The sequence below is a fragment of the Pithys albifrons genome, chromosome 1 (assembly GCF_047495875.1).
Source record: "Pithys albifrons albifrons isolate INPA30051 chromosome 1, PitAlb_v1, whole genome shotgun sequence".
NCBI classification, from domain to species: Eukaryota; Metazoa; Chordata; class Aves; order Passeriformes; family Thamnophilidae; genus Pithys; species Pithys albifrons.
In genome coordinates this window covers 19,202,878-19,230,624 of record NC_092458.1, presented here as the reverse complement: position 1 = coordinate 19,230,624, position 27,747 = coordinate 19,202,878, and the positions used below count along the sequence as shown (strand labels likewise).

At 42.5% G+C, this 27,747-nt stretch overlaps 2 protein-coding genes across 6 annotated transcripts in view; one reads left to right on the top strand and one right to left on the bottom strand.

The window, feature by feature from the left end:
- The window catches only part of GAS6 (growth arrest specific 6), a 58,163-nt gene that overhangs the window by 27,234 nt on the left and 3,182 nt on the right, over positions 1-27,747 (top strand). The window contains exons 11-16 of one of the 4 annotated variants that reach the window (XM_071573165.1): positions 5,362-5,526; positions 7,009-7,177; positions 8,795-8,967; positions 9,783-10,011; positions 13,453-13,596; positions 17,374-18,634. In XM_071573165.1, coding sequence (XP_071429266.1) covers positions 5,362-5,526; positions 7,009-7,177; positions 8,795-8,967; positions 9,783-10,011; positions 13,453-13,596; positions 17,374-17,402 — 909 coding nt within the window. In that variant the 3' untranslated portion in view covers positions 17,403-18,634. Of the gene's footprint in view, positions 1-5,361; positions 5,527-7,008; positions 7,178-8,794; positions 8,968-9,782; positions 10,012-13,452; positions 14,037-16,027; positions 16,100-17,373; positions 18,635-27,747 lie in introns of those variants that run through there. The other 3 variants (XM_071573254.1, XM_071573088.1, XM_071573337.1) reach the window with 3 other exon arrangements.
- TMEM255B (transmembrane protein 255B) overlaps positions 18,022-27,747 on the bottom strand; it is a 68,238-nt gene continuing 58,512 nt past the window's right edge. For both annotated transcript variants that reach the window (XM_071573472.1, XM_071573555.1), the window contains 2 exons: positions 22,381-22,524; positions 18,022-18,736 (listed from right to left, as the gene is read on the bottom strand). In XM_071573472.1, coding sequence (XP_071429573.1) covers positions 18,569-18,736; positions 22,381-22,524 — 312 coding nt within the window. In that variant the 3' untranslated portion in view covers positions 18,022-18,568. The remainder of the gene's footprint in view (positions 18,737-22,380; positions 22,525-27,747) is intronic.

Below are 27,747 nucleotides of genomic sequence, written 5' to 3'. Positions count from 1 at the left end.
AGACCACTGCTGAGGTCCAACCCCTTCTTGACTAGTTTGGGACGGGCTCAGTCAAGTGCAGATAGACTTGCTTACTGTTGAGAAGATGCTTTTCCAGCCTGTCTATCCATTCAGTGCAGAACAATATGTTATACATTGTAAGATGAGAATGGGATGTTTTTCCTAACAAATTGAATTATACTTAATATCCATTGGGATATAGACTGCATCACTAATTTGCACAACCAGAGCAACCATTTGCACAAATAGTGTCTTTGAGATGTGACAGCGCTAAGCTGACTTCATGTCAGTTTGAGAAGATGCCATCTGGGTGATGGTTGGAAAGGAGTAAGATGGAAGGAACTTTCTGTTCTTTTAAGGAAGTTTCCAAATGTGTTTAGTGTATGATGGGGGGGGGGCGGTGGTTGCTTTTATTTCTTTGTTCATTCATTTAGTCACAGGGCATAGTTTGTCTGAAGCTTTGACTAATCTCTTATGCTACAGTATCCTTTTTATAAAGTCTTCAGGCTTGTTTGTATACAAAATAGACCATCTCACTTGTAAAGATACTGAGGTGTATTGTAGAATCATAGAACCATCGAGGTTGGAAGAGACCTTTAAGAGCAAGTCCAACTGTCAACCCAGCACTATCACTGTAACCACTAATAATACTGTTTAGTATTATAATTCCAGCAATCTGATGAGATTGTATGGATTAGAAGGATTTACATTCTTCCTGACACTCTCACAGAACATCGCCTGGTGATTCTGGAAGCATTATGGTTGTGACATTTGTGACATGATCATGAAAAACATCCTGTAGTGTGATCCACAGTAGACAAGCAATTTATATATGCTCTCTCACTTCTACCTTTTTCTCCTCTTTCATTTTTTCTTACTTAATTAGTTCTTTTAAGTTGGTGTGCCTCTTAGGGAGTGGGTGGGAAGTTCTCAGCTAACTGGTGTATGAGACAAATGTAGATACTGGTAACTGTGAGTCATTTTCTCGTTTACATTTTTTAGTATATAAAAAAATCAAAATTATACATTAAATAAATAAGCAAGGTGGGAAAAATTGTGTTTCTGATGAATAAATAAAGAAGACCTTCCTTGCCACTATTGTCAATTACTGACATTTGGTAATGTTTCCAGCTGATGAGGTGATGTGTTGTTCAGTTTCTTTACCAACAGTGAAACGATTTTAAATTCCAAACTGAGAGCTGCAGAGGTTCAGTGAAGCTGTAGATAAAATATGTGACATGCTTTACATGTGGGAATAGCCTCAAGCTAATTTTTACTGAATTTTATGGTAAAATTTCTGCTGCTAATTTGAAATATGACAATTGTAATTGCTTGCAAAGAGAGGATTGTGGTAGAAGATATGAAGAGCAGAGGGGATGCCAGTGGGCTGATGTGGGAGTAACAAAAATCAGCAGTTACCAAGCTAATCATTTAACACTGGAGCATAATATATTTGCTAAGTGCCAGACCTCATTATCAAATAATTACAAGCTGTCCCATGTTAGTTTGAGAGGACACAGCTGAAATGTATTTGCTTTTTTCAGGGAGAGAAGGCAGTATGATAGAAGTATCATGTTTAGGCAAGAATTATTTGTCTCCTGCCAGCCACCAGTGTCAGGACTCTTAACCCAAGGTACCATCATAACCAAGAAACTGCCTGGCTGAGTTGCTAAAATAATACACTCTGTATGTTTTCTGAGAGATTGTAAAAATCCCCTGGAAATCCTTCCCAAGGCTTTTTGGGACAGTACAGACTGAGCTGTTGGTGCCAGGTGGACAGGACCCACACTGATGGTGGGGTCAGAGGTACCCTTGCAGCCAGCAGTGCTGCCCTGCACGTGGGCTGAGCAGGGCCAGGCTGCTGCCAGAGGCATCGCATGGCATGGGTGGAGGAGAGAGCATCATGCAGTGCTGACACAGGAATGCCTGCTGGAGCAAGTGAGTGGCCATAGTTCACTCAAAGTGAAACTGTTAATGCAGTGCCTGGTGCTGGCTAAAGGCAGAAGGGTTTACCCACATATGAAGAGTAGGAGGAGGAAGGAGCCATTTAGTCTCTTGACTTTATGGTTGACTCACCTCTGAAACTTGGGACCCTGCTGGCATTGCTGGGGTGCTGTTGGTTTCTCCTTTCTCTGTCCTATTATTCCTTTCCTTCACCCTAGAGCTGCTTGGTTTTCTTCTGCTTGACATCCAGTGTCATCCATTGCTAAATGCCATTTAATCTATATGGCTGAGTGATACAACTAAATACGTTCCTCCATTTTATCCCCTCCCTGTTTTCTCCTTGGCATGGTTTTTAATTTAGGAAATCCCGCTGAGGAAGGATTACTCCTTTTTGTCTGTCTCCTTTTATAAAATGTATAGCCACGCTTTCCATTTTAAGCGTGAACTTGTTTGTACTTTTCAGCCTCGCCTTCTGTAAAGCACAACCCCAACAACCTTCAGAGGTCACAGTCCGGACTCAAATGCAGTTTGGGAGCTTTAGTCTGGACTTCAGCATGCACAGGATCAAGCCCTTGGTTTTGGGTAGACCTTAAACAGAGGAGTTTGGATACTTAGGAGAACTTTATAGGGGTTATGAGAAAATAATAATTTTACTATGTAACTTTCAGCAGATGGAAAACCAGTAGATATTTAAAAGCAAAACATATGAAGAAGCATGAGAAGCGTACGACTTTTGGTCTCTCAAGCAAATGTTGCATACTTGTATGAAAATATGATGGCGTTTTGAAAACTTCAGGCCAGTATTTCTACCTAGGTATTTTCTCTGATGTTGATCCCTCCTAAGCTATTTTTAAATAAGCATTGAAAACACAAGCAAGCAAGCCTCAGGAAAGACTTATAATGTAGTTATTTGTGCATAAACTAGCTGGATGAAGAGGCACATATGAACAGATGCTAGTACAGGACACACTAGCCTTCTGTTTGTTTTGCATTTCCAAAAACAGTCATCATTTTGTCTTCCTTTCAATCTTCAGTTTAGTACCACTCTGAGGGCACAATATGGTTAGCAAAAATAATAACTTACCTGCACTGTTAAATGTCAAGTTGAGCAATCGCAAGCAGATTCATATTTGGCTTTAACCCTGTGGCTGATGTAGTTCTGTCCCTTTGCAGTGCTGTCCACTTGCTTTTCAGCAAAAAGTAGGCAGGCTGGCTTGTGCTGTGAACTATCTAGTGCCTGAGTCCAAAACACAAAGTTGACTACTGCTCTTATAGCTGACTGTATGGGAACCCTTAGCTATGAGAACTGCCCCCATGAATGTCCCTGAGCATGCTGTGGCAGGCAGCACCTACCTTCTCTCTGGCACAAGAGGAGGGAATTGAAGCAGGATAGTAACTACTGGAATGCTTCCCCTTTGGTTTGTAGGTGATAGTGATGCATCAGCAATTAGGCTTTTAATATAAGGAACAGGAGCTTAAATAGCCAGAGGCATCATGAAGGAGGCAGAATGTAATTTCCTAAACTGGAATTTTTTAAGTGTTTTCACAGAGATTAACCCCTTGTATGGAAGTTTTCACTGATTTGGGTTTGCTTGTATTAATGATCAGAAGCAGCAAAGAACTCAGAAGAATTTTTTTTAAAATTTCTGTGTTATTACTTGCTATACAATATAATAAAATTTTAGAAGGCCCTGAATTTTGGTGGCCCTGCAAGTAGCAGGATTTCTTCACAGAGGAAGAACAGTGTGGGCACTGTTGCAGATGGTTTTTTCTCATTCCCATTTGCTCTGTGGCTGCCCAGTGTCTGTGCGAGGAGCAGGAAGATGGTCTGTGCCAGCTCCTGTGGCACTCCATACCCTGGTGCATTAGGGCAGCAGTGACCATGACACTGAGCAGAGGCATCCAAGTGAGTTTTTAGCTTGTTGGCATGTCTAGCTCATCCAGTTGGGTGACTGCCAGGACCTGTGGGCTTATGTTCTCACCCACTCAGTAGACTTTACAGCCTGCCAATGCCCAAAAAAGCCTGTTTGAGACTGGCTTGTGTCTCTGTGGATTGCAGTCAGGAGGTGTCGGTGTCACTTTAAACAAGCAAGCTTCAGACAAATAAATTCATCTCATGTAGGATACAGCATAGAGCAACACATAGGGTGTAAACAGGGCTCTAGCCATATAAACCAGACTACTGGAATTCACAAGAGAAGAAAAAAGGTTGATGAGAATAGAAGAGTCTGTGAATAATCTTTTCAATCATCAAATTCACTTAATCTTCATTGTGGAAGACTGCGGTTCAAAAGGAGTGTCCAGGTACAAATCTGCTCAACCCTGTCCTCCTTTGTGTTAGAGCCACAGAGCAAGAGCTCAGCATGGCTGATAAGAGCAATTGTGGGACAGCTACTCAAAATGCAAAGAGAAAGATGCTCAGGACTTGGCCTACTAGCAGGGAGAGGGAAAATCAATTCTAAACAGCCTCAAAAATAGATAGTTGGTTCCGTGCAGTGGCTTATGGATGGAGGCAGCATCTGGTTGTCCCAGGAAACAGAGCTGTATGAAGAGTGGGTAGGTGAAGTAGCTGCTGTAGAGTGGGAAGAAAGTTATGAAATAGTAGAGGTTCACACCTTTCTTCTCTGCAGGAAGAATGGGTTGTCTTCTGCTACAGCCACAGAACACCCTGTTTGTAGCAGTACCCCAGTACCCAAGGCTGCAGGATCAATGCTGCTGTTCAGCCTGCTGCATCATCCTTGTGCTTTGCCTCCTTCTCTCCCTCTGTAGAGAGGGATGCTTTATAGTGCTTCTCTGTGCAGCCTGGTTGTAATTAAAATTATGATTTTTTAAAAAAATGTGAGTTGTAATATAATCTTCCTAGAGGTAGCTCTTCGGAGACACGGAGGGAAAACTTGCAGAGGTTTTTTTGAGAGAAAAGTTATTGCCTATTACATGTTTTTATTACCCTCTCAAAAATTACGTCATCTGTTGTTCTTTTTGCAGAGGTCAGTATTCAAAGACTGTGTCTGGAAGGCTTCTGCATTATCTTCCACTACTCTAACAAACTCCATCTTGTCTGTCTTTCCAGCTTTTCCTCTCACATGTTGTTGCAGTAAGAAGTTTCTCATTACTAACTCAGTGCATTTACATTTTGCATAGAGCAACCTAAGGCATCAATGCAACTTGTGTTTTGCTGTAGCTGTTTCAAAGTAGCTGGACTATGTTCACTGTTAGGGTAATCACAGACTGCTTTCTGGAATAAAGATTTACACATCCAGGTGGAAGGTAGTTTAAAAGGCAGACAAAGAGTCCTGGGGACAGAAAATATTTCTCTGTCTTGGGGATTTCTCTGGTGGGGTCTGCCCTGTAGTTGAGGCGGCAGATACTAAGTTCTTCTCATACTGGATTATTCAATTTGAAATTTTACTTTTTCAGATCTCTATTGAAGAACTTGAAAGAAATTTGATATTAAAGATCAACAGGGATGCAGTGATGAAAATAGCTGTCTCAGGGGACCTGTTTACTCTACACAAAGGAGTGTATCAGCTGAATTTGACAGTAGGCGGCATTCCTTTTAAAACCAAGGACCTTATTCTACCTGTAAGTATAGCACAAACACTGGTAATGGTTTGCATGCCCAAAGCGCTTGATTTCCTCTTCTCTTGGGGTAATGTAGGTCCTTCCTGAGAGCTGTTCAGCCTGCCCTGAAACAGGTGGAATTGTCACCTTCTGGATACAGCTTTCTCTCCATTAACTGTAGTGGGAGCCTAAGCCAGTAGCAAAGGTGAGACACCTGATTTTTTGATTGGTAAGTTTGGGTGAGATGTATCCCACCTGCAGAGTTAGGGCACAGCAGAACTGGAGCACATGACAAAGTTTATGGTGGTGATGCTGGCTTGGAGAGCATGAGTGGCCCTGGGCAGGGTCAGTGGGCACATTGCTGTGTGAGGGTGCCACTGTACCTGTTAATTCTACACAAACAACAGCGGGGACACTTCTTGTGTTGCAACCAAAGTTTGTGCTTCACCTCTATTTTATCACAATTTTGCTGCTTGTGTTTGCTGTTTCAGTTTAGTGAGATGTGAGGAAAACAGAAGCTTATTTTTATTTATTCAAGTAGATAGGGCATATGAATAAAAAAAGTTAAGGCACTCCTTTGGATGAGATTAGATGATTGGTGCATTTCTGAAGTAGCTGCTGCTCAGGCTGTTTGAATGTCTACCACACACAGAGCTGGCACCTTGAAACCCTAATTTGCATCTCTTTATTTGTAAATGAGATGACAAGCCTGTGGCTTGTAACTGGAAGTGTAGCAGCTGGGGAAGGCTCCTGTGCTTCACAAAAAGTCATTCAGGGCCACTGCTTGTCTGAAACAGTAAGCTCGGGGTGTGGTCTGAATCTAGGATTGAGAGCCAAAAACTCCTCAGGTTTTTATCCTGGCTCAGACACTTAATTCTCTCTCTCCTTCAGTTAATGGGGGTAATGGTGCTGATTTAGAGGCTTGGTGAGGGGCCTTCTCTTCTCTGACGTTTCCTACAGAACAGCCTAACTAGAAGCAGGAAGGAACAAGGTGTGTACAGAGTGGTGTGCCTGTCTTGTGGTTCAGGCACCCTTCCTTAAGTCAGAACCCAAAAATTTATACCATGGTCAGGTCCAATGTCTGTCTTGTGTGTCATGCAGGGACACAAACGATTGGGGTTTTTAACTTCAGTTACCCTTCAGCATTTGCATGCAGTATTATAGGAGTTACAGAGCCTTGGCTACAGAGCTTTAGAAATAACTTGCACTAATGATGTGCAACATACAGAGGAGCTTACATAATCAGTAAAACCAAATCAGCACCTGCACTAGCTAGTGCCCTTCTGTTCTGTGGAGACAAGCTGAGCTGGGGAAGTTTCCTGGGGAATACTGACCACTCACTTGCTTGGGGTTGCAGGATTGGTGTTGCTGCCAATTGGTTTGCATGTGCACAGCACATCAAAATTATTTCTCCTGTATCATAATATAACAGTATTCCCCTGCACTCAATTCCTCTTCATTGAACAGTAGTTTGAGGCACGAGATACTGCTTTATGTTCCTAGATAAACCCTCGGCTGGATGGTTGCATGCGGGCATGGAACTGGCTGAATGGGGAGGACACCTCTATCCAAGAGACCATAAAGATGAATGAAAAGATGCAGTGCTTTGCTGTAGCAGGACGAGGGTCTTTCTATCCTGGACGGGGTTTTGCTGTGTTTAATCTTACTTACGGTAAGTAGGTTATTACTTCTGATCTGTTGTCCTGTAATTAACTGTACTTAGTTAATAAACAGTGTATGCCAGACTACCTGTTGATTGATGCACAAAAGACTGGCAGCTGTGGATGAAGAGGAATAACTAAACTTGTGGTTCATAGTGAAGGAAGGCCTAGGTACAATAGTTAAAGCCAGTGTGGGTATGCCCAGCATAGATTAGGTTCTTTGTGGGTTAGCTCTAGTAATATATTTCACATCCAGACTGATTCAAGCTCATCCTTAGTCTTAGACACTTCACATATCTGCCACTAGCTTAGGTGCTTCCAGTCCTTACCACTGTTTTCTGCCCAACAGGGAGAGCTGCAAGCCATAGTGCTGTATCTTGAGTTTATGGTGGACAAAAAAAATGAAATTGTCTGTAACAAATGTCCAAGGTTGGGTTCACTTTTAATCAGGAGGTGGCATTAGTTACATTTGGCTCAAATGCATATCCCTGCAAATAATCATATCCCTGATACAAGCTGAATGAAACTGGCATAGATACAGGAATAACAAGTTTCAAACCAAACTTGTCCATATAACATAGCACTCAGAAGGGCACCTCTTTATTGTTCTAGATTATTATGTTTGTTTATATGTATGATCAGCTGTCAGTGTTTTTGAACCCACACAAATGCCGACCATCTATTTCAGCTTAGTGTGTAAGTTCTCCTCTGCAGGACCCATCTGTTCATCAGTGTGTGGATTTTTCTGCTGTGCCATTGTAAATTAGGGAGTATCAGCTGTCTGTCATACTATTTAGCACATGGATTCAAAACCTGCAATGTAAAGACAAGGAAGTACCTGAAGTGCAGATGACAGCACTCATCAGAGATAAGGCCTCAGTATTTGCATTTTTTTTTCCAAACAATAATTTTCTATTTTCTTTTTTTTTCTTTCTTCATAATGGTAAGCTTTATGAAGAGTAGATTACTGTATTTCAAGATGTGGTGAACCACCAAAGCTAATACCCCTATGAAGGAAGGTTGCAGGAGCAGCACTGAGATACTTCTTAGTAGCCAGCATTCTTTTTTAAAATACAAGGGCACTGAGGCAGTGGGAAGATACCAGAAAGTTCAATTCAGCATTCAACAGGTGAAATAAAACATCCCACACTTCTGAGACAAGTGTTTGGGTAGGCGATGAGTGTAGTATGCTTACATGATTTTCAGTTTAATACAGGATTTCATAGAAATGTTTCCTGTATGTCAGATTTGGACTGAGATTCCTCAGTGATCTTTGGGCAGTCAAGAACGATTCGAAAATTGGGTGCCCTATCTTGTTAGAATGTGTTGCATTGTCAGCCATGGGAATTTGAGTATGTCTTTGTGATAGAAAAAGCTTAATGTTACCTTGCGACATTCTGAAAGGCAGCAGAATGCACAAGGTAACAAGATGAAACTGACGCTATTTTCATCTCTCATTTTATGTTCAGGTGCTTTGGAATGATTTTTTTTTTTTGAATAAAAGAAATGTGGCAATCCCTTCATCTGCCTCTGCTCATCTGCCTCTGCTCTTCTCCAGGGAGAAATTGCACAGCCTACACATTTGACCTCTTAGTCCTATGTGTGTCCTATGCATTTTTTTTCTGCAGTGCAACCTTCTTCTGGAAATGAAACCAAGAAGAACTGGGAAATAGAAGTAAATGCTGTAATTCAACCAGCAACAGATACTGGTGTGTTGTTTGCTCTAGTTACAGAAGAAGCATCTGTCCCTTTATCTCTCTCTCTGATTGACTATCACTCCACAAAGAAACTGAAACAACAGGTACAGACAAAAGCATTTTTCTAGAGAAGGTTCCTTGCTGATTCCTAGGAAGTGAAGTAATTTTCAAAACCTGGTCTGGTTTGCTGCCAGCCTGCTTATTGCCCCACCAGTTCAGAACATGGTTGGAGACAGCAGTGCTTGTCTGACACCAAAGTTCTGCCTCTCATGGGTATGTGCTAAATGCTATTATGGGGCTCTTTGCAAGCACACTCTAAGTAAAAATTGGAACTGCTCTCTTGAATGTAGTCACATTTTACTATTTTTTTCTGGCACAGAAGCTGTTTAATTCCATAAACCAGGAATTTCCTTTCTCTGGAGCTCATCAGTAACAGTCCCAAAGTATCCAAGAGACAGGCTTTAGGTATCACCCAGGTGCTGTGAAAGGCCAGTTATGATGGAGTGCTGAAGATTCTTTTTAATGATATTCATAATAAAGGGATGGATTCTGGCATTACACAAGGGTAAACCAGGAATGATTTCACTAAAACCCATGAAGCAACTTTTGATTTATAGTGCAGCAGCTCCAGTTGGTTTGGTTCCAGTGCAATGTAACAACCTCTGAAAGACCCACTAAGAATTCTCTCTGGGAAGACACTGGTTTCAACCAGTCATTAGTCCCACTGGTTCATTGTTTTTTGATCTGTGCAAAGTAGCTCAGAATGCAATCAGCAATAGTAATAAGCCTAATTTTCTGGTGGCTCTGCAAAGTCTTTGTAGTGAAGGCCACAGTGGGGTCATCCTGGTACTGGGTAAGTGTGGTTAGTGTATTTCTGCTCACTGCCTCTTTTTCTTTCTTTCTTTCCTCTGCTGTTCAGTTTATCATTGTGGCCTTGGAGAACACAGTTGTGTCCAGACTGGCAATAAATCTCTGTGATAAGAAGGAACACTCTGTGGACATCCTTCTCAAGAAAGATCACTTATCCCTGAAGGTAGATGGGATAGGAGGAGAAAGTGAACTAAGCATCCCTGAGTTAGAGGACAGTCTGTCCATCTTGGAGAGCTCTTTGCAGTCAGCAGTGAAGACATATGTGGGAGGATTGCCAGGTAAGTCTCCAGTTCTGTACCATGGGCCATAGGCTCCCAACTCACCTTGCTGAGCTGGAAATGAGGAAAATTGTTTCTGATTGTTCAAGTTGTGAGCCTCCTTCTCTGATCCTGCTTGAGCAGGCTCTGTCTGCAGTGCAGACATGTGAGCATAACAGATCAGGGGCTGCACTTTTCTTGAATGATTGTGTCCTTCTGAGAAGAGCTGGAGGCAAAAATATGGAGTCTTTGCTTGTTCAGCAGTAGCAATGATTTATCTGAAGGATACCTGTAAGCAGGATCATTATCCTAAACCTGGTAAAATCCACAGAAGCTGGACCACAGACTCCTGCAGTGCTTCATTAATACAATGAACCTGTGAGAGCACTCCTTGAAGGGAGTACTGTGGCCTCACAGTATTTTGACTGAAGCTCGAGAAGCCCAGTGTGGTGATTCTCCCTGGATGATGCTCTCTTTGAACTGATCACAGCACTACACAGATAACAGATTGCCTCCCAGCAGAGGGTATGTAGGGCACAATTAAAGGCTTACCACCATTTATAGGTTCTGTGGCTTTCCAGCAACAACAGGACTTCTTCTGGGAGGTCACCAGTTTGCTTCTCTGTTCTGAACCTGGAAGGTCAGACTTTGATCTGAATTGTGAATTTTGGCCAAGTTTGGGAGTTTATTTCTTGTTCTGGCTGAACTGGTTTATCAGTCCCTTCTGCTGAGGAATGCAATTAAAGAAACACTCATGCCTCTGATGTACATGATGCCAGCAGCTAAGCAAAATCTTGTCTTTACTTGCCCAAGCAAGGGAAAGGCAGCAACACTGGCCTCTTGGTAGGTGCTGAAGCAGTCAGGGTGGAACAGGGTGGCTGAGATGCCACGTGTACTAGGACACATAGCGTGGCTTTTCCAGCCATGAACAGGAGTTTATTGAGTATTTATGCCAATGATGTAAATGGCTCCTAGTCACACCCAAAACGGGGAGGCCACATACTCTGGGACTTCCGTGCACTGGTAGGAGCAAGGCCACATACTCTGGGACTTCCGTGCACTGGTAGGAGCAAACGTTTCCTTTGCCAGTGTCAGATTGAATTGTCCAAGCTGGCCATTGCACTGGCAAGAGAAAATGCCTTCTTTCTTTAAAGTAGCTCTCAGATGCAGAGCAGAGAGTTTCACAGCTCAGAAAAAAAATCCCATTCTGTCACTGTCCCAGGTTCTCTGTGGTTTGCTTAGACTAACTGTGCTGAGCGAAGCACAGTTTTTAATTATTCAGAACTAAGTGTGAGCATAGCTATGGGTGGTTAGACCCAGCTGGTTTCTGTAGGTTTAGCTACTTTCCCCTCTTCAGTCTGCTTTGCTCAGTAATGGGAATTTATGCCAGGGGTCTGCTTTTGCCATTGAGAGGAACCCAGCTCTTGCATCAAGAAACCTTGTCATTTGCCAAACAAATAAACATTTCAGCACTTCAGTTGGATTAATCACTGTGGGTTAAATAACTATTCTGAATGGTGAGATCTAAGAGTTTGGCTTATTCAGATTTTGAAAATATTATGTAGTTTTTGCTTTTCCTGGCTTCCATACCTAATGGAAAAGAACAAAGTGTAGTGATCACACTTGATCTCTTTATTCCATTTGCCACAAAAAGAAAGAATTCTAAGTCCAAATACGTAATATGTCCCATCCTCAGTACAGCTAATATTGCAGATATGGAAAAAATACTACTTAAGAGTCTCAAGAGATAAGAGGGAACATGTAGGCATTTATTATATTTTCTAAGGTCTTTTCAGTTCTGGTAAATCCTGAATTATGTGATTTATGTGATGCATAGGTATTTTTTCAGGAAATGTGCATTCCACCAGGTGAAGCAGCCTTTAAACCAGATTTCAGAATCTTTACAGGACCATATTTCAGACACATCCATTTCTAATCATAACAGAAAATTAAGTATTTCACCTGATGTAAAACTATAACACAAAAAAAAAAAATTTGTTTTTGGTAGGATCTTACATAGCCATCTGAAAGCCCACACTGTCTTTCAGTCTGCCCTGTGGCACATGTAACAGCAATCTGCAAGATCCCTTAAATGAGGCTTCAAGCTGTTTGGGCACAACTTCTACTTCTTCTGTGTCTATAAACTTTAGTTTACATTCATGTATACTACAACAGATACCCCCTTCTTTTAAGCAGACTTCACAGATAAAATTTGGTAAATGGGGAGGAATATGAAATAGGTAACACTATTAGTTTAAGCAACTACTAAGCAATGTACTTCTCACTCAGGAAGCTGAAAAATTTCTAGTATCCCTTTGTAGCTTAGAGATTCCCCACAAATGTTCTTTCTCTCAGTTAGTCCTAGACTCTGTCTGAGCTGTGTTTGATCACATCAGCTTCAAATTTGGCCTTGCATGTCTCCAGGCAGAACCTTTTAAATTTCATATAATCTTGGGTCAACAGGACAACCTATTGTTCAGTTTGTCCTTGCTTCAGTGTAAAGATATGGGGTTTGTTTAGCTACTTGCATCACTGTGAAGTTAAATAATCTTTGAGACGTTCATTATTTTCCATTGCACAACCAGTTTGATTGGGTCAGCTTTGGGTTGTAAATAAAATAATGACCTTTGGGGAAGGGTAGAGGACACAGCACACATAAATGTTCATGTTGTTATGCTACTGTGAGGGGGTTTTTGTTTATTTAAGGTCAGTGTGTATGTGTTGTTAGAGAAGTTAGTAGTAAGATTGACTAATTTTCTCTCGTCTATTGAATTGTACTTAGTGTCTTCTCCCTTGCTATGTGTTTTCTGCCTTGGATAAACTGATTAAAAGAATGTCACTGGTGGATTTCGATGGAAAAAATTACTCTCATTAGTCTGACCAAGTCAACTGATGTATTCCAGTGTCTTTCTGATGAAGGCTACCAAGCACCTTGTGCTGATACGTACCATAATCATAGTAAAGATGAGTCCAGGAAGTTATAGAGACTGCATATAGGAGGTGCTTTCCTGTTGTAAAGTCCTTCCTATAATCTTTTAGCAGCTATTTTGAAGAGACAGAGCATTAGAGGAAGCTCCATGAATGACAAAGAGGTTCAGAGATGGAGAGGGAGGAAAACACTGAGATGGAATGCAGTGTGAACACAGTGTGCAAATGGAGTGAAGCCTTGCTGCTGTGCAGCACATGGTTTCATCAGGACTGGAGGCCGTGCAGAGACACAGAGCAGCTGAGGAAGAGTTCATCCTGGGAGAAGGGTTTTTGTGCACCAGAGCAGATGGTATTTTCCCCACGTCTGTGATTGTGCTCTTGCCTTCTGGCAAGGGGGACAGGGGGGAGGTAGAAATCCTGAAGGGGAGAAGAGGTTAACTTGAATTCATTGAAATGATAGTCATGTGAGCCTAGGTAGGGCAGGTATTTATTTAAAACCAGCCATGAGAGATGTTTGTCTCCCCTTTCCCACAGGTGTTCCTGTCACTTCTACTCCGGTCACCGCATCCTACCATGGCTGCATGACTGTCAAGCTGAGCAACAAGGCACTGGACTTAGATGAGGCTCTCTACAAGCACAGTGACATCACCTCACATTCCTGTCCTCCAGTCGAGGCAGGTCAGTAGGTACCACTGCAATGCGAAAGTTTTATACTCAGAAACTTTCAGTGCTTTTCTTTTTTTTTTTTAAGATATAAATTATTCAGATCTACCGCACTGTGTGTATAGTTTCTCGTAAACACTGAAGTTATGTAGGAGCTACTGATCCTTATGTCAGATTGATTATTGAAATACTCTTTGCTTCGAGGTTTAAAGGTTGTAATATATTTGTAAATAGTTCAGAAGCCTAATATTAAATGTCAGAAGTACAGAATATACCAAAAGTGAATGTTACCTTTAGACTGTAAGAGACAGTTTTATCTGTAATTTGCAAAACGTGGTAATATATGAATGTGGACTGGAAGAAAAATAATAATTCTCTATTATTTTTTATTACCAAACACTGCTTTCTGATTTGCAAAATATGAGAGAATAAAATATTTACATACAAGTTTTTAATTTACTTGTACTGAGATTATTCTGTATTCTGGTATTTGGACATAATGACTCACACTGTGCCTGATGTGGAGATTACACTAATGAGGGGGGTGCTGTTTGGTTGGTTTGGTTTTTTGTTTGGAGGTGGGGAGGTTTATGTGCTTACATTTGTAGTGTATTATCTTCTCAGCTGAAGAGCAAAAGGTTGCTGCAATTCCTATTGCTAGAATTTCTCTTTCTGGTGCCTTAGAAAGAAGACTAAGTTGTGATGTTTAGAAAAACCCTTGGTCAACAGAAAATGGAAAACAAAGTTGGGTCAGCAGGAAACATTTAGAAGAAAAGATTTAATAAGTTGAAAGTTTTTGTCAATAGCCCCTGGAGCAAATGATGAGGTGTTGAGAATTGGGGAATATTATCTGGTGATGACATATTTCTGCTGCTGAATTTTTTGGTTGGCTCACTCACTGTGACCCTAGTGGGAGCAGAGAAGCTTGAGCTGTGAGAGTTAGCTGGGCTGAACTGCAGTGACGTGAGAATATGCATGAGGATTTACTCAGGAGAGGTTGTAGAACCATGAAGTGCATTCAGCTTTTAAGCTATCCTTGTGAAGTTGGGCTGGGCTTTGCCTAGCCTGCTCTGAGTCACTTAAATCTTGCTTTATTTGGTCCTTGTCTGGCATCAAATTAATAAACTGAATAATACAAGTATACGCTGTGGTGCAAAATCCAAATACTGGATGGTTAAGGTTACACCATGCTTCAGAGGGCTAACATGGAAAAGGTCCAATTCTGCAAGGTCTTTTATAAATTATTCCTGGTCATTCTTGTCATGTTTTTCCTAAGCAAATACGGAGATGACACATTAGTCTAATAATCTACATGTGTGGCAACATCTGTGACCAAGCTGTGAAGATGTAACTTCCCCGAGGAAAAGATGAAAGAGGGGGAAGACTATCCCAAGCATATTTTCTGGCAAGGATCCCTGCTTTATTTAGCAGACAAGAGGAAGGTACTCTATTAGCCATTAGAAAGCATGGCATTATAGCTCTACGTCATGACCAAATCAGTCAGCAGTAATGCAGTAGGGTAGAAAAGAACAGAACTTTATCACTTTCACCAAACCTACTCTTTTATAGTTACAGAAGGAGCTGTCAGAAGACTCTTTGCACTCAAGTCTGACCAGACACGAGTTTGAAAGGAAAGTTTCTCACTAGACAGTAATAACTTACTGGTGGAGTGGATATGGATAGGTAAACCCAGAAGTAGTTCTAGTTTTTGCTTTCTCTGATTGAGCAAGGGAAATGATGTCATTCCTTTATGTTAGAGCTGATGACTCGACATAAATTTGTGATTTCATGGAGTACCCAAGAAAGATTAGGTTAGTACCTTCAGTAAGAGCTGGAAATCCTTAAGATACTCTGGTTAATAGCATGTCCTCACTGCAGTGTTATATTTTCTGTGTGTTTTTCATGGTTGTTTTAGACCTTCACCGAAATAGAGCTCTGTGCTGGTTTTGGTTAATATTCTTCATAGAAGCCAGTATGGGGCTATGTTTTGGATTTGTGCTGGAAACAGTGTTGATAACACAGGGATGTTTTAGCTGTTTTTAAGCAGGACTTGCACAGCATCAAGGCCTTTTCTGCTTCTCACCCCACCCCACCAGCGAGAGAGCTGGGGCTTCACCAGCAGCTGTGAGGGGACACAGGCAGGACAGCTGATCCCAACTGAGCAGGGACATATCCCACACCATATGGCCTCATGCTCAGCCTATAAAATGGGGAAGAAAGAGGAAGGGGAGGGCAGCATTTGGCATTGTGGTGTTTGTCTTCCTACATCACTGTTACATGTGACATTGCCTGGCTTTCCTGGAGATTGCTGAACACCTGCCTGCTCATGGGAAGTGGTAGATGAATTCCTTGTTCTGCTTTGCTGGCATGCATGGCTTTTGCTCCTGCCTTTATCTCATGAGGTTTTTTTTACTTTTATCGTCCCAATTCCCTCTGCCCACCCCAGTGCAGGAGAGTGGCCAAGAGGCTGTGTGAGGCTGAACTCCTGGATGGGGTCAAACCACAATTTCTCATCTCTTTAACTTGGATTATCTCTACTGAAAAAAGTACAGACTTGGAAGGCATGTATTTTTAAACCTAGAAGATCAAACAAACCCTGTTGTACTTTGTTCTTTTGAAAGGAAACATTAGGAAAATAGTCTTATGTCTGGCATTTTTGTATAATTTCTGTGGTAGTTCCCCAAAAACTACCATGTGGCATAAATGAATCACAAACATGTCTTGCTTTTGTGTCATGTAAGTGGCACTATTTATGAGGCCAGAATTATTTTGGGTCCTAGAAATGAGTCCTGTGGTACATGACAGTACTCTGCAGTTTCATACTAAACGTTCTATGAACAAAATGATTCCATTTTCTAATGCAGAGCAAAAATTGCTACAGGACTTTGCATATGTGTGCATGCATGTGAAGATATTTTGCATTGACCACAATGCACCCTGACCCAAAAAGTGGTTTAGAAGAGAAACCCAGAATTTCTATGGAGAATGACAGAAGAGGGTGGGTTCATTTGTGTAAAGGTGAATTTTTTAATACCCTACAGCAGTACTACTGAAGGAAGAGGCAGCTGCGGTAAGCATTCCTTCATTCCTTCTCAGTCACTTGCTTCAACCCAAGAGAAACATTGATTTCATTTTTTTTCAGTTAGAAGTCTAGGTGTTCAATTCAAAGGGAGCAAGTTTGTTCTGGGATTTGAGTCCTTAAAATGAACCAAGTGATTCCCCTGGTAGTATTCATACCAAGCAAAAAAAAGCAAATGTGTAGTTCTACTTATTTCATGAGCAGGGTGACTGTGATCTTCACAGCCTGTATTTGCACAAGAACTAAGCATTTTGGAGGCATTAAATTCATGTTTAAAACAAAAATAATGGTCTATGACTTCTGTTATTCTCAATTAGGTTCATATAACTCATCTTGTCAACAATACACGTAAGGCACCTTGTCACTGGCCTAAAACTTCGCACCTCAGAAAAACCTTAACTGAACAAAAGGTGGCTTTGATGGTCCATATAAATTCATCTGATATTACCTGTATTAGTACTGAATCTGCTTTCATGGAGGTACATGAATTAACAGAAATTTCTTAGAACTTGGAAAGTATTATGTAAAAGGATCATTATTCTTTGTTCTATTTTGAGTTGGTCTGATGGTGTCACTTCCTTTCAAAGAAAACTGTCAAGCAACCTGGTTTTGTTTATATAGTTTTTTTTCAATATCTTAGTAATTCAGAGCAGCAGGTTATAATGTTAATGAGAAATACCTTCCTTCCCCTGCTTTGCTCTTTGGCCTTTCAGGAAATTTCTATAGCTTCATAGATGTCTAGACTGTTAGTGCTGTGGAGCAAGTAGCACCAACACCCTTCCTGCAGGAGCAAAATGCAGTGAATGGATGCAACATTCAGATGGGTTTTCATGCTGGTGTAACCACTCCTGTCCCAAAATATGGAAGCTCAGTGCCAAGAGGAATCTCAGCTAATGTGATGCAAGGTGCACACAACAGGGACGTGACTTTTTCTCCTGTCAATGGCACTGCCACAGGTATTGTTGCTTAGCCTATCTCTATACAATAGGAGAAAATAACAAAAAAAGACCCTTCATTCATTCTGTTTCAGCCATTGTAAAATGCCTGCATCAAGTCCTGATCAGTTTAAAAATAAATAACTGGCATTTAACATAGAATGGTTTTGGTTGTGGTCCAATTTGGACTAGAATGAATTAATTTAAACACTGAAGTGCAACATAAAATACATGTCTGGAAATTTCATCTTTAGCACACTGACATGACATTTTACTATGCAGACGAAACTGGCACAAAGTACAGATATAACAGTCCAATAAAATTAGCCTTTCTGTCTGAAACTTGAAAGAGGAAACAATTTGGTAGGGTAGTTCTTCCTCTGTTATTTTGTTTTCCTGTCCTTACAAAAACAGACAGCCTTTGGTACTGTATAAATATACACTGTGAATTTTATTGTAAAATAATTGCCACACTTTATTGATACAACACTTTCACCAAAAAGGGTTATTAAATAAATACTAAAAGCAAACAAACCTGGTCTCTTACTACTGACAACGATTGACTCAGATTGCTCCTGACTACCCACTCAGACAACACAGTCTAAAACCCCACTATATTGGTTTATGAAAGCAGGCCACATATCCAGAATGTTGTCTTCATTTCTCCTCTTAAAAAAAGTCTATTCTGCAGTGCACAAAGAAGGAAACATCTCATGCTTATGGTAGCCAGAAAGCAGTGCTACATTTGACTGCAGGCAAATGGGGTGGTGACCGATTGCCCCAGTGGTGATGTGCCTGCCCTTACATTTCCAGGCTTCTGCCCTGCTAACAGTGAGATGTGGGTAAAAGCAGAGTGGCTGTAACACACTCTGCAGTGGGTTCCTTTGGGAAGTCTAGTGCCTGCACGGCAGTTTCCAGAGATTTCTTAGAAACAAAATAAAGCCTACCAGCTACCTAAAATAAATCCTTTGTTCTATGGTGCATATGGTGGAGGCTTTTCTCCAGGCAAGCAGTAAGTTGGTGTATATAGGGCTGGAGCATTCGGGGGAAGACCATAGCTGGAGCTGGACTGAGATGGAGGCTGAGTTTCTTCTGATAAAGAAATGTCAGTAGATGATGTTCCTGGAAAATTGCTGGCAGGCTGTATATAAACAAAGAAAATACCTTTTTCAATAAAGGATTACACACTCATTGCAGTTCTGAGTTTTTTTACTATGTGTTGTATAATAAGCACCATGATTAATTTCTCATGCATTGCAGCTCAACATTAACTTTAGTTCTAAAGCACCTGCTTAAGTTTAGCAAGGATGGTGTCTAGTGAAACAAGACAGATTCCATATGTAACCTAAGTCATTTTTAATAGATACTGTGCAGACAGCTGGGCAATAGCAGAACAGGAATTTCTGCAGGAAAAGATGCTCTGACTTCCTGGGTGAGGCACAGCACCTGACCGGCTGATTAGGTTACGTGTAGCTGCTCATTTCCAGGCATCATTGTGAAATTTAAATTACCTCAGAGGTAATTAATCTCATTTATAATACTTGCATAAATGCAAGGTCTTATTCCTTTGCCAAATGTAGATTCCTCTTAAAATTTCACAGGTAGACACGTGTCTCCCTGTAGGTCTTTCACTTTGGCTGTCTCATCTATGATGGGGCTTTGGCAGAAAGAGGCACAAAAATAACGAGAGCTTAGGAAGTAGCCCCTGTTCAGGAACAAGAAGAGTTTGCTAAAAGAATGCACGTAGGGAATAATATTCTGGATAAAATCCTACCACTACTTTAAACCAAGTTTTTCAAGAGGGTCAGGATATCACTCCTCCCCTCATATGCCAGCACATGCCAGTCCATGGGCTTCAACTGAAGAGCTGGACTCAGCTCCCCTCAGGTTCAGGCTTTAAGTGAACTTTAATTGCCTGGAATTTAAAAACGAAAACAAAGTAATCATGGACCTTTTTTAAAGGGATTGAAAAATATGGGCAAGTAGACGCTGCTCCCTGCTGCTAAAAAAATTAATAGCCACAATCTAAAAGGCCAGTACCAGGGCTGGGCCTTAGTGGCATCTCAGAGCTGCCCAGGGCTGGCAGACCCCATGCTGAAGTGTACAGCTTTTCCACAGGGCTCTGGGTGAACAGGGACTGCTTCCCTGGGTCAAACCCAAGGAGAATGTTGTCCTGCCTTTGTACCACAGGGTGACTTGGTGCAAGTAGGGACATCTCACAGGAAGGCTGATTATGCCCTTTAATACTGTGAGGCACTGCAGGTATGCTGACAGAGCTAGTTGTGGGTTTGGGTTGCTCTGGGTTTTATTATTTTGGACTTGTCGCTTCCCTCCCCTCTCAAACTACAACCACTACTTCCATCTGCTTGCCTGGACTTGCTTCTGCAGTGAGTTCTCCTTTAGCAGCAGGAATGACTGGGACAACTCATAACTGCTGTCATCACCACCAGTCCCTGCACAGCTAATCACAACCATTACCTGACCAGTTGGAAGGCCTGTTACCAAGACTAGTTGTGGCTGAATTGTACCAGTAAGTGATGAATGATTTTGTTGGCACATGCCACAGTAAACAAAAGAAATACTGTTTACAACCTTGTCAAAATGCATTCCCCTTAGCACGCTTTTTTTGCATTTGGCTGCTTTCTGCTTGTGGACAAGGAAGCCATGAGGTGAACTGAGGAGCATTTACCATCAGCTCAGGGTGTGATTCTTTTGAAGACTTTGCTGCTCTGCTAAGCACCAGGAGAGCACCAGGAATCAATGCCACATGACTTTAGCCTGAGATAGTCCACGTGTTACTCTGAGGGACAGAGCAGCTCAAGCAGGGTCTCCTACTCAGTGGACAGCTAGAGCTTAATTCAGTTGCCCACACGTAAGCATCCAGCCCTTTTGGGATGCCATGGGATATTCCACATGTCCATGCAGATGTGACACAGAGAGGACTACAGGACCTGGACGTTGCCTCAGAGTGGCAGCAGGGAACAAGGTGGCTACTTGATCTCCTTACTAGGCAGTACTAGATCCCTACAGGCCAATAGCCCATGCATTTAGCCAGATGAATCCTAGCCCCAGACTGGGATTAAGGACTAGGACCAGCTGAGTGGGGTGTGCAAAGGCCTGAATCCAGCAGCTTGGAGCACTTGGATCATGAAGACCTCCAGCCCCATGGACTCAGCCCACAATTCTCAAGTTATGACAGTAAAGCTTCTGGGTGTTCCTAATTGTGCAGGTTTCCAACATTCACCATTTGTAGCCTTGAGTAAGTTTATTATGCTTTTTTAAGTCATATACTGATGCAGAAATTACTTCTCTCCAAACTGCAGTGAGGTCATACATAAAAGGAGATGGCTAGCTTGCTTTATTTCCCTAGGAATAAGATTAAATTTTCCCATTTGGAGCCCCGTGCTTCTCACTAACCTCTCCTGGCTTGGGGACAGCTGATGATGTCTGCCTCTGAATGTTATGAAGAGGAAAGAAGACAAATACATTTCTTTGGAAAAGTAGAAATTAGGGAAATAACTGTTTATTTTGGAATGCAAATAAGAATTTGGGGTAAATGCAATGTATTTTTGTTTCTCAGTGGATGCAGGACTGAACAGTTACAATGGATCCTCATGATTACTTACATGTGGTTTTTCAGTTTAGTTGCTTTTTTTCCATCAGTTTTTATCCCCTTCCCTCTATTCTCGGCTATGTGCTAACTGAACTCCACAGAACAGCACAGCTTTGCAGCTAAAAGCAAACAAAAAGATGTTCTTTTTTGCCTCTCAACCCTTGGTCTCCAAAAGTGCCTGGCCCCATTTATGTTAACTAAGACATGCCAAGGACTGTTCTCTGCCTATGAAGCCAAGTGGCACAGCACATATGACAACTCTTAGCATGAAACCAGTGGGACTATTTGTGTGCCAGTTTTCTACTGGGAACAGTCCATTGTCCCTGCCATCTTCTGACCCTTTCCCAAGCATTGTTGGGAGACTGGTAGGTGGTCTGGGGAGCATGCTAACTGTTCACTTGTGTGGATGATCATCATGTCCCAGTACTGCTGCCTGGTAGCTTATTGCCCCTGAACAAATGTGGCACAGGAGGCTTTGGGGAACTGGTCTGCTGTTAGTTCATGTGAAATGAGCTACTTCATTTAGCTAAATGAACTTCTTCAATTAAGAAGTATTGTAAAACTTGAGGTACCCACTGGTCTAGCACTACACACCCAAGGTACAACAAGCTCTCATATGGAACAAAACAGTCTTATTTTGCTCTCATAGGTCTAAATGCTCCTATGATTTCTACAAGGTACATTCTTTCTGTAGCACTCAGTTTCACAGGCTTCTTATTTCCTCCCCTTGTTTCCTTTCCATCTGATGAGTGCTAATATACTTATCTCCGTATTAAGAGTAAGGTGGGCTAAGGTGTGTAAATTTTTCCCCCAAATTCTGTGTGTGTCAGATGCTTCCTTGGGCTTCTCCAATGCCTCTGTTGCTGCTTCATCTTCCCTAACATGGGGGCTGTGTTCACCTTCGTAACTACTTGCGGTAGTTATGTACAGCCTGAATCCCACACTGGGAATACTGGTCAGCAAAGGATAACCAGAGAAAGCCTGAGGTCTGAGAACAAACCTGAAACTAAGCACAGACTAAGTCATCCCAGAGATAAACCTGTGTGTTGGGATCCAACTTCCTTGCCTTGGTTCAAACCTCCAGGAGCTAAGACATACCTCTGCAAAGTTTGTACTGAGTAGCATCTTACACTTAACTCATGGAGTAACAAGGGTGCCATTTTGTACTGTACCTGAAGAGGTAATGGGTAGGATGGATATGCAGAAATAGTTGCTGCAGAAGGACAGAACCCGGCATATGTCAGGATCTGCTGGGCAGGATTGTACAGGATCTGAGGAGGAGGTGCAGCACTGAAAGCCATTTGGGACAGAGGTACCTGTTGAGCACAGAAGACAGCAATGTATCAGCACAGCATAGAGGGGCATGGAGCAGGAACTGCTCCTAACACAAGCAACCAGACAATTTAACAACTTTCTATTTTCCAACACAATACCAACAGTACAAAAAACCAAGGAACAGACAGAATGAGGAGGGTGTATCCGGAGTGAATTTTCTGAGTAAAAATACAGAGCTATTTTAATCTTCTTCCCTTGGAAAAAGACTGCTGGTGCTTCCCTAGCAACAGTTCCAGAAGCAGTGGCAGGACTCCAGATCTGAGACACCCTGAAGAGCACAGCATAGAGCTTTGCCTGCCTCTTCTCGCTCATTCCAGCACCAAATACCCAGTCCTTTGTCATTTGCTGTAGACGCTTTCCATTAGCAACTACCTGAAGCCCTCATGTCTTTTTTCCCTGCTTTCCTACACAGATTTACAAAGATCGCTTTCCAGACTAGTTGCTCTACGTTCACAGGTCCCTCTCACTTGTGAGCTGGAGTTTGCTGCTGGCACTCCGGTATCTCTCTCAACATGCATACCTCATTCCTGCCACAATAAAATCCTTCTCCCGTGGCTTTATTGGCATGTCCCTTAATTACAGTGTGAAATGAGGTTTGCAGGAAGAAGTAATAGTTCATATTAAACCAGCTAATAAAACTTGGTGAGGAAGAGGAAAAAAAGAGCAAAAGCTAAATGTGAAAGGGGGTTTGTGTTAAACGCTAAACCCATGTGCTATATAACCATTTGCGAAGGACAAGAGAGCAACAGAGCTCTCAGAAAGATTTTCTTGAGATAAATCCAGTGGGTTTTTTTCTTTCCTTTGTTTTTATTAGTGGATCCCTCCACATGAGAGCATGGACTTTTCACTGAAATAATAAAATATGGTGGTTGCCAGACAAATGTTGAAAGCAGCAGCCAGGATTTTTTTTAACCTTTTTTTAGCATTTCCTTTCAGATTTCTCAGTTAGAGACATAAACGGCTGTGTGAGATCTCTCTGAGACTGAGAAAGAGGCATATTAATTGTGTTTGTACATGGAAAATGTCATCTAAGCCACTGATGCGCCACATGAGGTTACCTGACAATCTAGGCCTTAGCTCCCTGGAGAAACTAGGCATTTCAGAAACTGGCACAGAAAAAGGCTGGGGTTGAAAGCAGAGAGCTTATTTCACGGGAGAAGGCAAGTCACTCATCTTCAAGGCACCTTCCTCAAAACACTCTCATCTGCAAGGTACCCCTCCTTCTACCCACCCTGCTGGGTGGATATGGTGGGAAGAAACAAAGACACTGCCTTTCAGGCGGGGTAGTGAGAAGCAGTTAATATGCTTGCCTCAGACCCAAAGGTTTGCAGCCAGTGACATGGCCCCAGAGTGTGCTCTTCCTTCCTCGGAGGAGGGATGAAATCAGATCCCTCTGGCAAGGGACATAAATGCATCAAGAAATGCTTATTTTGCCCAGTGTGAAGCACAGATGTCTGTTTTGCATTCAGCTTTCTGATGTGAGGCTCTGGGTGCTGCTGTTTGACCCACTTAGGGTTCTTCTCCTGGGAACCTCTGTCAGTCCTCTCACATTTCCTCCATCCATAGCAGCAGCGCTCTCTAATTACTAAGGATGTACATCACAATGGCCTTAGAAGTCAGTGTCAGGGAGTCATCCACTCCAAACTTACTGATCAAAGCAGCTTATTATCAGGCTATCTGGTCTCAGCCCACAGCCATCAACAATTTGCAGGTACTGAAGCTGGCTGGGCGTTTTTATCAAGTATTCCAGCATTTACCACTAAATTAGTCACCTAAAATACACGGGTAGGTGTAGACATTCTAAACTGAACCACCGCCCGAGTCAGAGATAAGGAGCTCCAAACTGGCCAGGGCATGCTGCCAGTGTCAGCTCACTGGCCTGACACAGACCTGCCAGAGCATTTGTTTCTGAGCCATAGCTACTTTTCACATCAGGCTGCACCTTTAGTTGTACGAGCTAAGACATAAACGCGTGGCAAGTAGCTCAGTAATGAGGGATTCATTTTGTTTTCCTTTTTAAAGTAGAGTGAAGGAAGAGGAGAGAGGATAAGGGGATGCCATTTAATCTATTCAGAATCCCTTAAGGACTGCAAGAAGGAGACTAATTGAAAAAAAAAATTAAAAAAAGCAGCAACACCCCTCCCCCTCTGGACCATCAGTAGTTCGGATTAATGCAACCCTAAACTCCGGGCAGGCAGATTCCTTGGCAAGGTGTGTCAGGAAAACATCCAGAAGTCATCAGCTGAATACCGGGAGAGAGAAGGGAGTTTCTAGATTAACTTTTAGCACCAGCAAGTGAAATTTTCCATGCAATTCTTTTCCTCCATCTTCTGTAAGAAATAATCACAGGTTGTTACCATTTCGGATGCTCCAAGTCCATCTAGTTAAATGTCAATCTGCTTTTTCTTTGAGGTGACTTCAGTGTACCTGCCTAGCCAGCATCCTATATCCAAGCACACTGTAGATCTGAAAAGGAGGGTACCTGCCGCAACCCCTGCAGCTCCCTCAGCACCCTGCAGATCCCAGGGCAGGACCCCCGGGGTTACACAGGGGGCGCTGGGCTGCCCCCTTGGCGGGGATGAAATATTCCCCACCAAGCCAGCACGGCACTCTGGCAGGAAGCAAAACCACAGGGAGCGTGCCAAGCTCTGCAGGGAATTTGTCACGAGAAAGCAAGCCCGCAACAACCAAAACAACACTTTTTTTTTTTTCTGCCCAGGAAATACGATGGTTTTAAAGGCAACTGCACTGTTTCGCAAACTCTCCCCTTGTTAACATGTTTTGACTGCCAGCATTCCCCAGAGATAAACATGATGTGTTTTGTTTGACTAGTCAGCCCGGCCCCTTGTGATTGCTGGAAGTCAATCCCAGAGCAATGTCCTGAGGCGTTTCCGCGGGGCTTTGAGCTCCCCTGCAAAATGCCAGTGAGCACTTCTGTGAGAGGGTGATGGCCTGAAACAAAGAAGTTCTCCCACATATTTTAAAGCTTTGGTTTTTTTGTTATTTCAGTCCCCTTTCTTTCCCTCTTCTGCTTCAGGTTTTCTTGGCCCCTCTCTTTCCGCAAGAGGTACTCCTTTTTTAAGGAAAGGGAGTAGCAGATTAGCAAACCAGCTCTAGTACAAAACTCAAAAGAACCCTGAAAAAGCACAGGCAGGAGCAAGGAGTGGTCATTGCATTTTGAATTGCTGTTTCACAAGCACAGCATGGCTCCTGTGCTGTCCTGAAGTGACTGTCACAAAACTATCTTTTCCTTGAACTAGGGACATCTTTTTTTCTGCTCACACTGAGAGGAGACAGTGAACAGCTTATTCAGATCAGGATTTTAGCTTGAGCCTTGACAGACTCACTCCATCTGAGCTTGTGTGGAAGCTGCATATCCACTACTACTACAATGTCCTTGCACAGCTTTATGCTTTCCAATCAAAAGGGCCAAGACTGTTACCCAGGCTCAGCCTCCTAGCCAAGCAATGTGCCAGGTAATGAAGACCCCAGTTCTCCCACAAACATCTCCTTGGCTTGGTATCCCTCACGAGTGCAGTGCTGGGCCTGTGAAGCACAGAGCTGTATCTGGGCTGGAGCTCACCCTGCCACAAAGCATCAGCCCATATCCCATGTAAGCCTTAGTTTGACCAAGACAAATAAGGTACACTCACACTGGCTCTCTATACCCTTTCCCATCCTGAGAGAGCACTAACAATTCCCAGAGCTGCACTTGCACCCATCTGCTAGGCTGGGGAAAACACTTAGCAGCACTGAAAAACTGCAGTACTCTCCCAAGGACTTCTTGTAGATGCTTCCTGCCTTCACCTTCTCATGCAGTTGCTTTTCCTCTCGTTTCCCACTGTAGTTGTTTCTCCTCCCCTTCTGCCATTGCTTCTCTTACAGGGAGGGAATGAATTAAGGTAGGAAAGCTGATTCCAGTCCCTCCCATTGGGCAGCTGCAACTCTTTACTGGCTGGCTGAAATCTGTTATCAACTCCTTGCAAGTGTCCCCTCACTTAAAGGACCACTCAGCCGCTGCACATTTTTTCCATGGGAAAGCTGTGTTCTCATTTGCCTTAAGCTGGAAAAGGGAATGTTTCCAGGAAATTTTGCAACTCTTAACAAAGGTGAATTTCAAATAATTCATATGGCCCTGCACTGTCATGTGGTTTTAATCACCCAACACATGTTGTAGCCTGAGCATGCTTGCTAAGGAACACTGGGTGGTCAGAGCCAGGCCTGGATGGCCCCCAGTCTGACTGGGTTCTTGGCTCACTGGCTGCCAGCTCTGAGCAGCACCTTCCCTCTAGTCTGCCCTTCCTCCAGTCCAGATGTACTTCAGAGCTGTCTCTCTTGCTTTCTCTTCCCTGCTCCATCCCTCTCTTGTTTTATCCGGCTTTTTGTTTAGTTTTTACCTCTGGAACAGTCAACAGAAACATCATGGTTCTAAGATTACCCGTGCTGCTATCACACCTCCCTTTGGCTCTGGCATTTTGCCTCCATCCCCACACCTTTGCCCATTTACTTTGGAAGCAATTTGGGCTGAGACCATTTGCTCTTCTGAGAGCCCAGTAAATCATGAGCCCCTTTGTAGGTCTTTAGGCACTGCTTTAGCAAACATGACCAGTGACAGTGATAATCCCAGGAACAGCAATTTCACCCCTTTAATGTGTAAGAAAATCTAGACAGATGAGGCACTGTACTGGAGAATCCCTCATAGTAAACAGCCCCTTCTGAACGCAGTTCTGCACATCAGCACAACATGGTGGTATGGCACAGGGAGCAGTTACAGTGTGGCATTCCTTAGTGAAGGAAAAGAGAACGCTAATGTGACCTGGGTACACAACTGTTTAAATAAAAACTTGATTGGTACTTCAAACTTCATCCCCATTCTTGGGAAAAAGAACTGCTTAGTAAAGTTAAGCAGTCACACCTGCTTAGTCACACCCAAGACTTGAGTTTTACAAGTTAGCTACGAACTAGCATCCTCAGACTCTGCTGGCCCACATAGTCAGTAATGAATTAGAAGGAAAAAAACTCCTACCACTAAGTGAATTGCCACCATTTTTTCACACAGACACCTGTTTTTTCTCTTCTATTCATGTATTTGACCAGCCTTGACCTACTTAGCTGTGAGCAGCTTGGCAACAGCTTAGCCTAAAGAGATGACTCCAGCAGACTCCCAGAACACACAGTAAACCTGTTTAAAGTGTCTCCTTTGT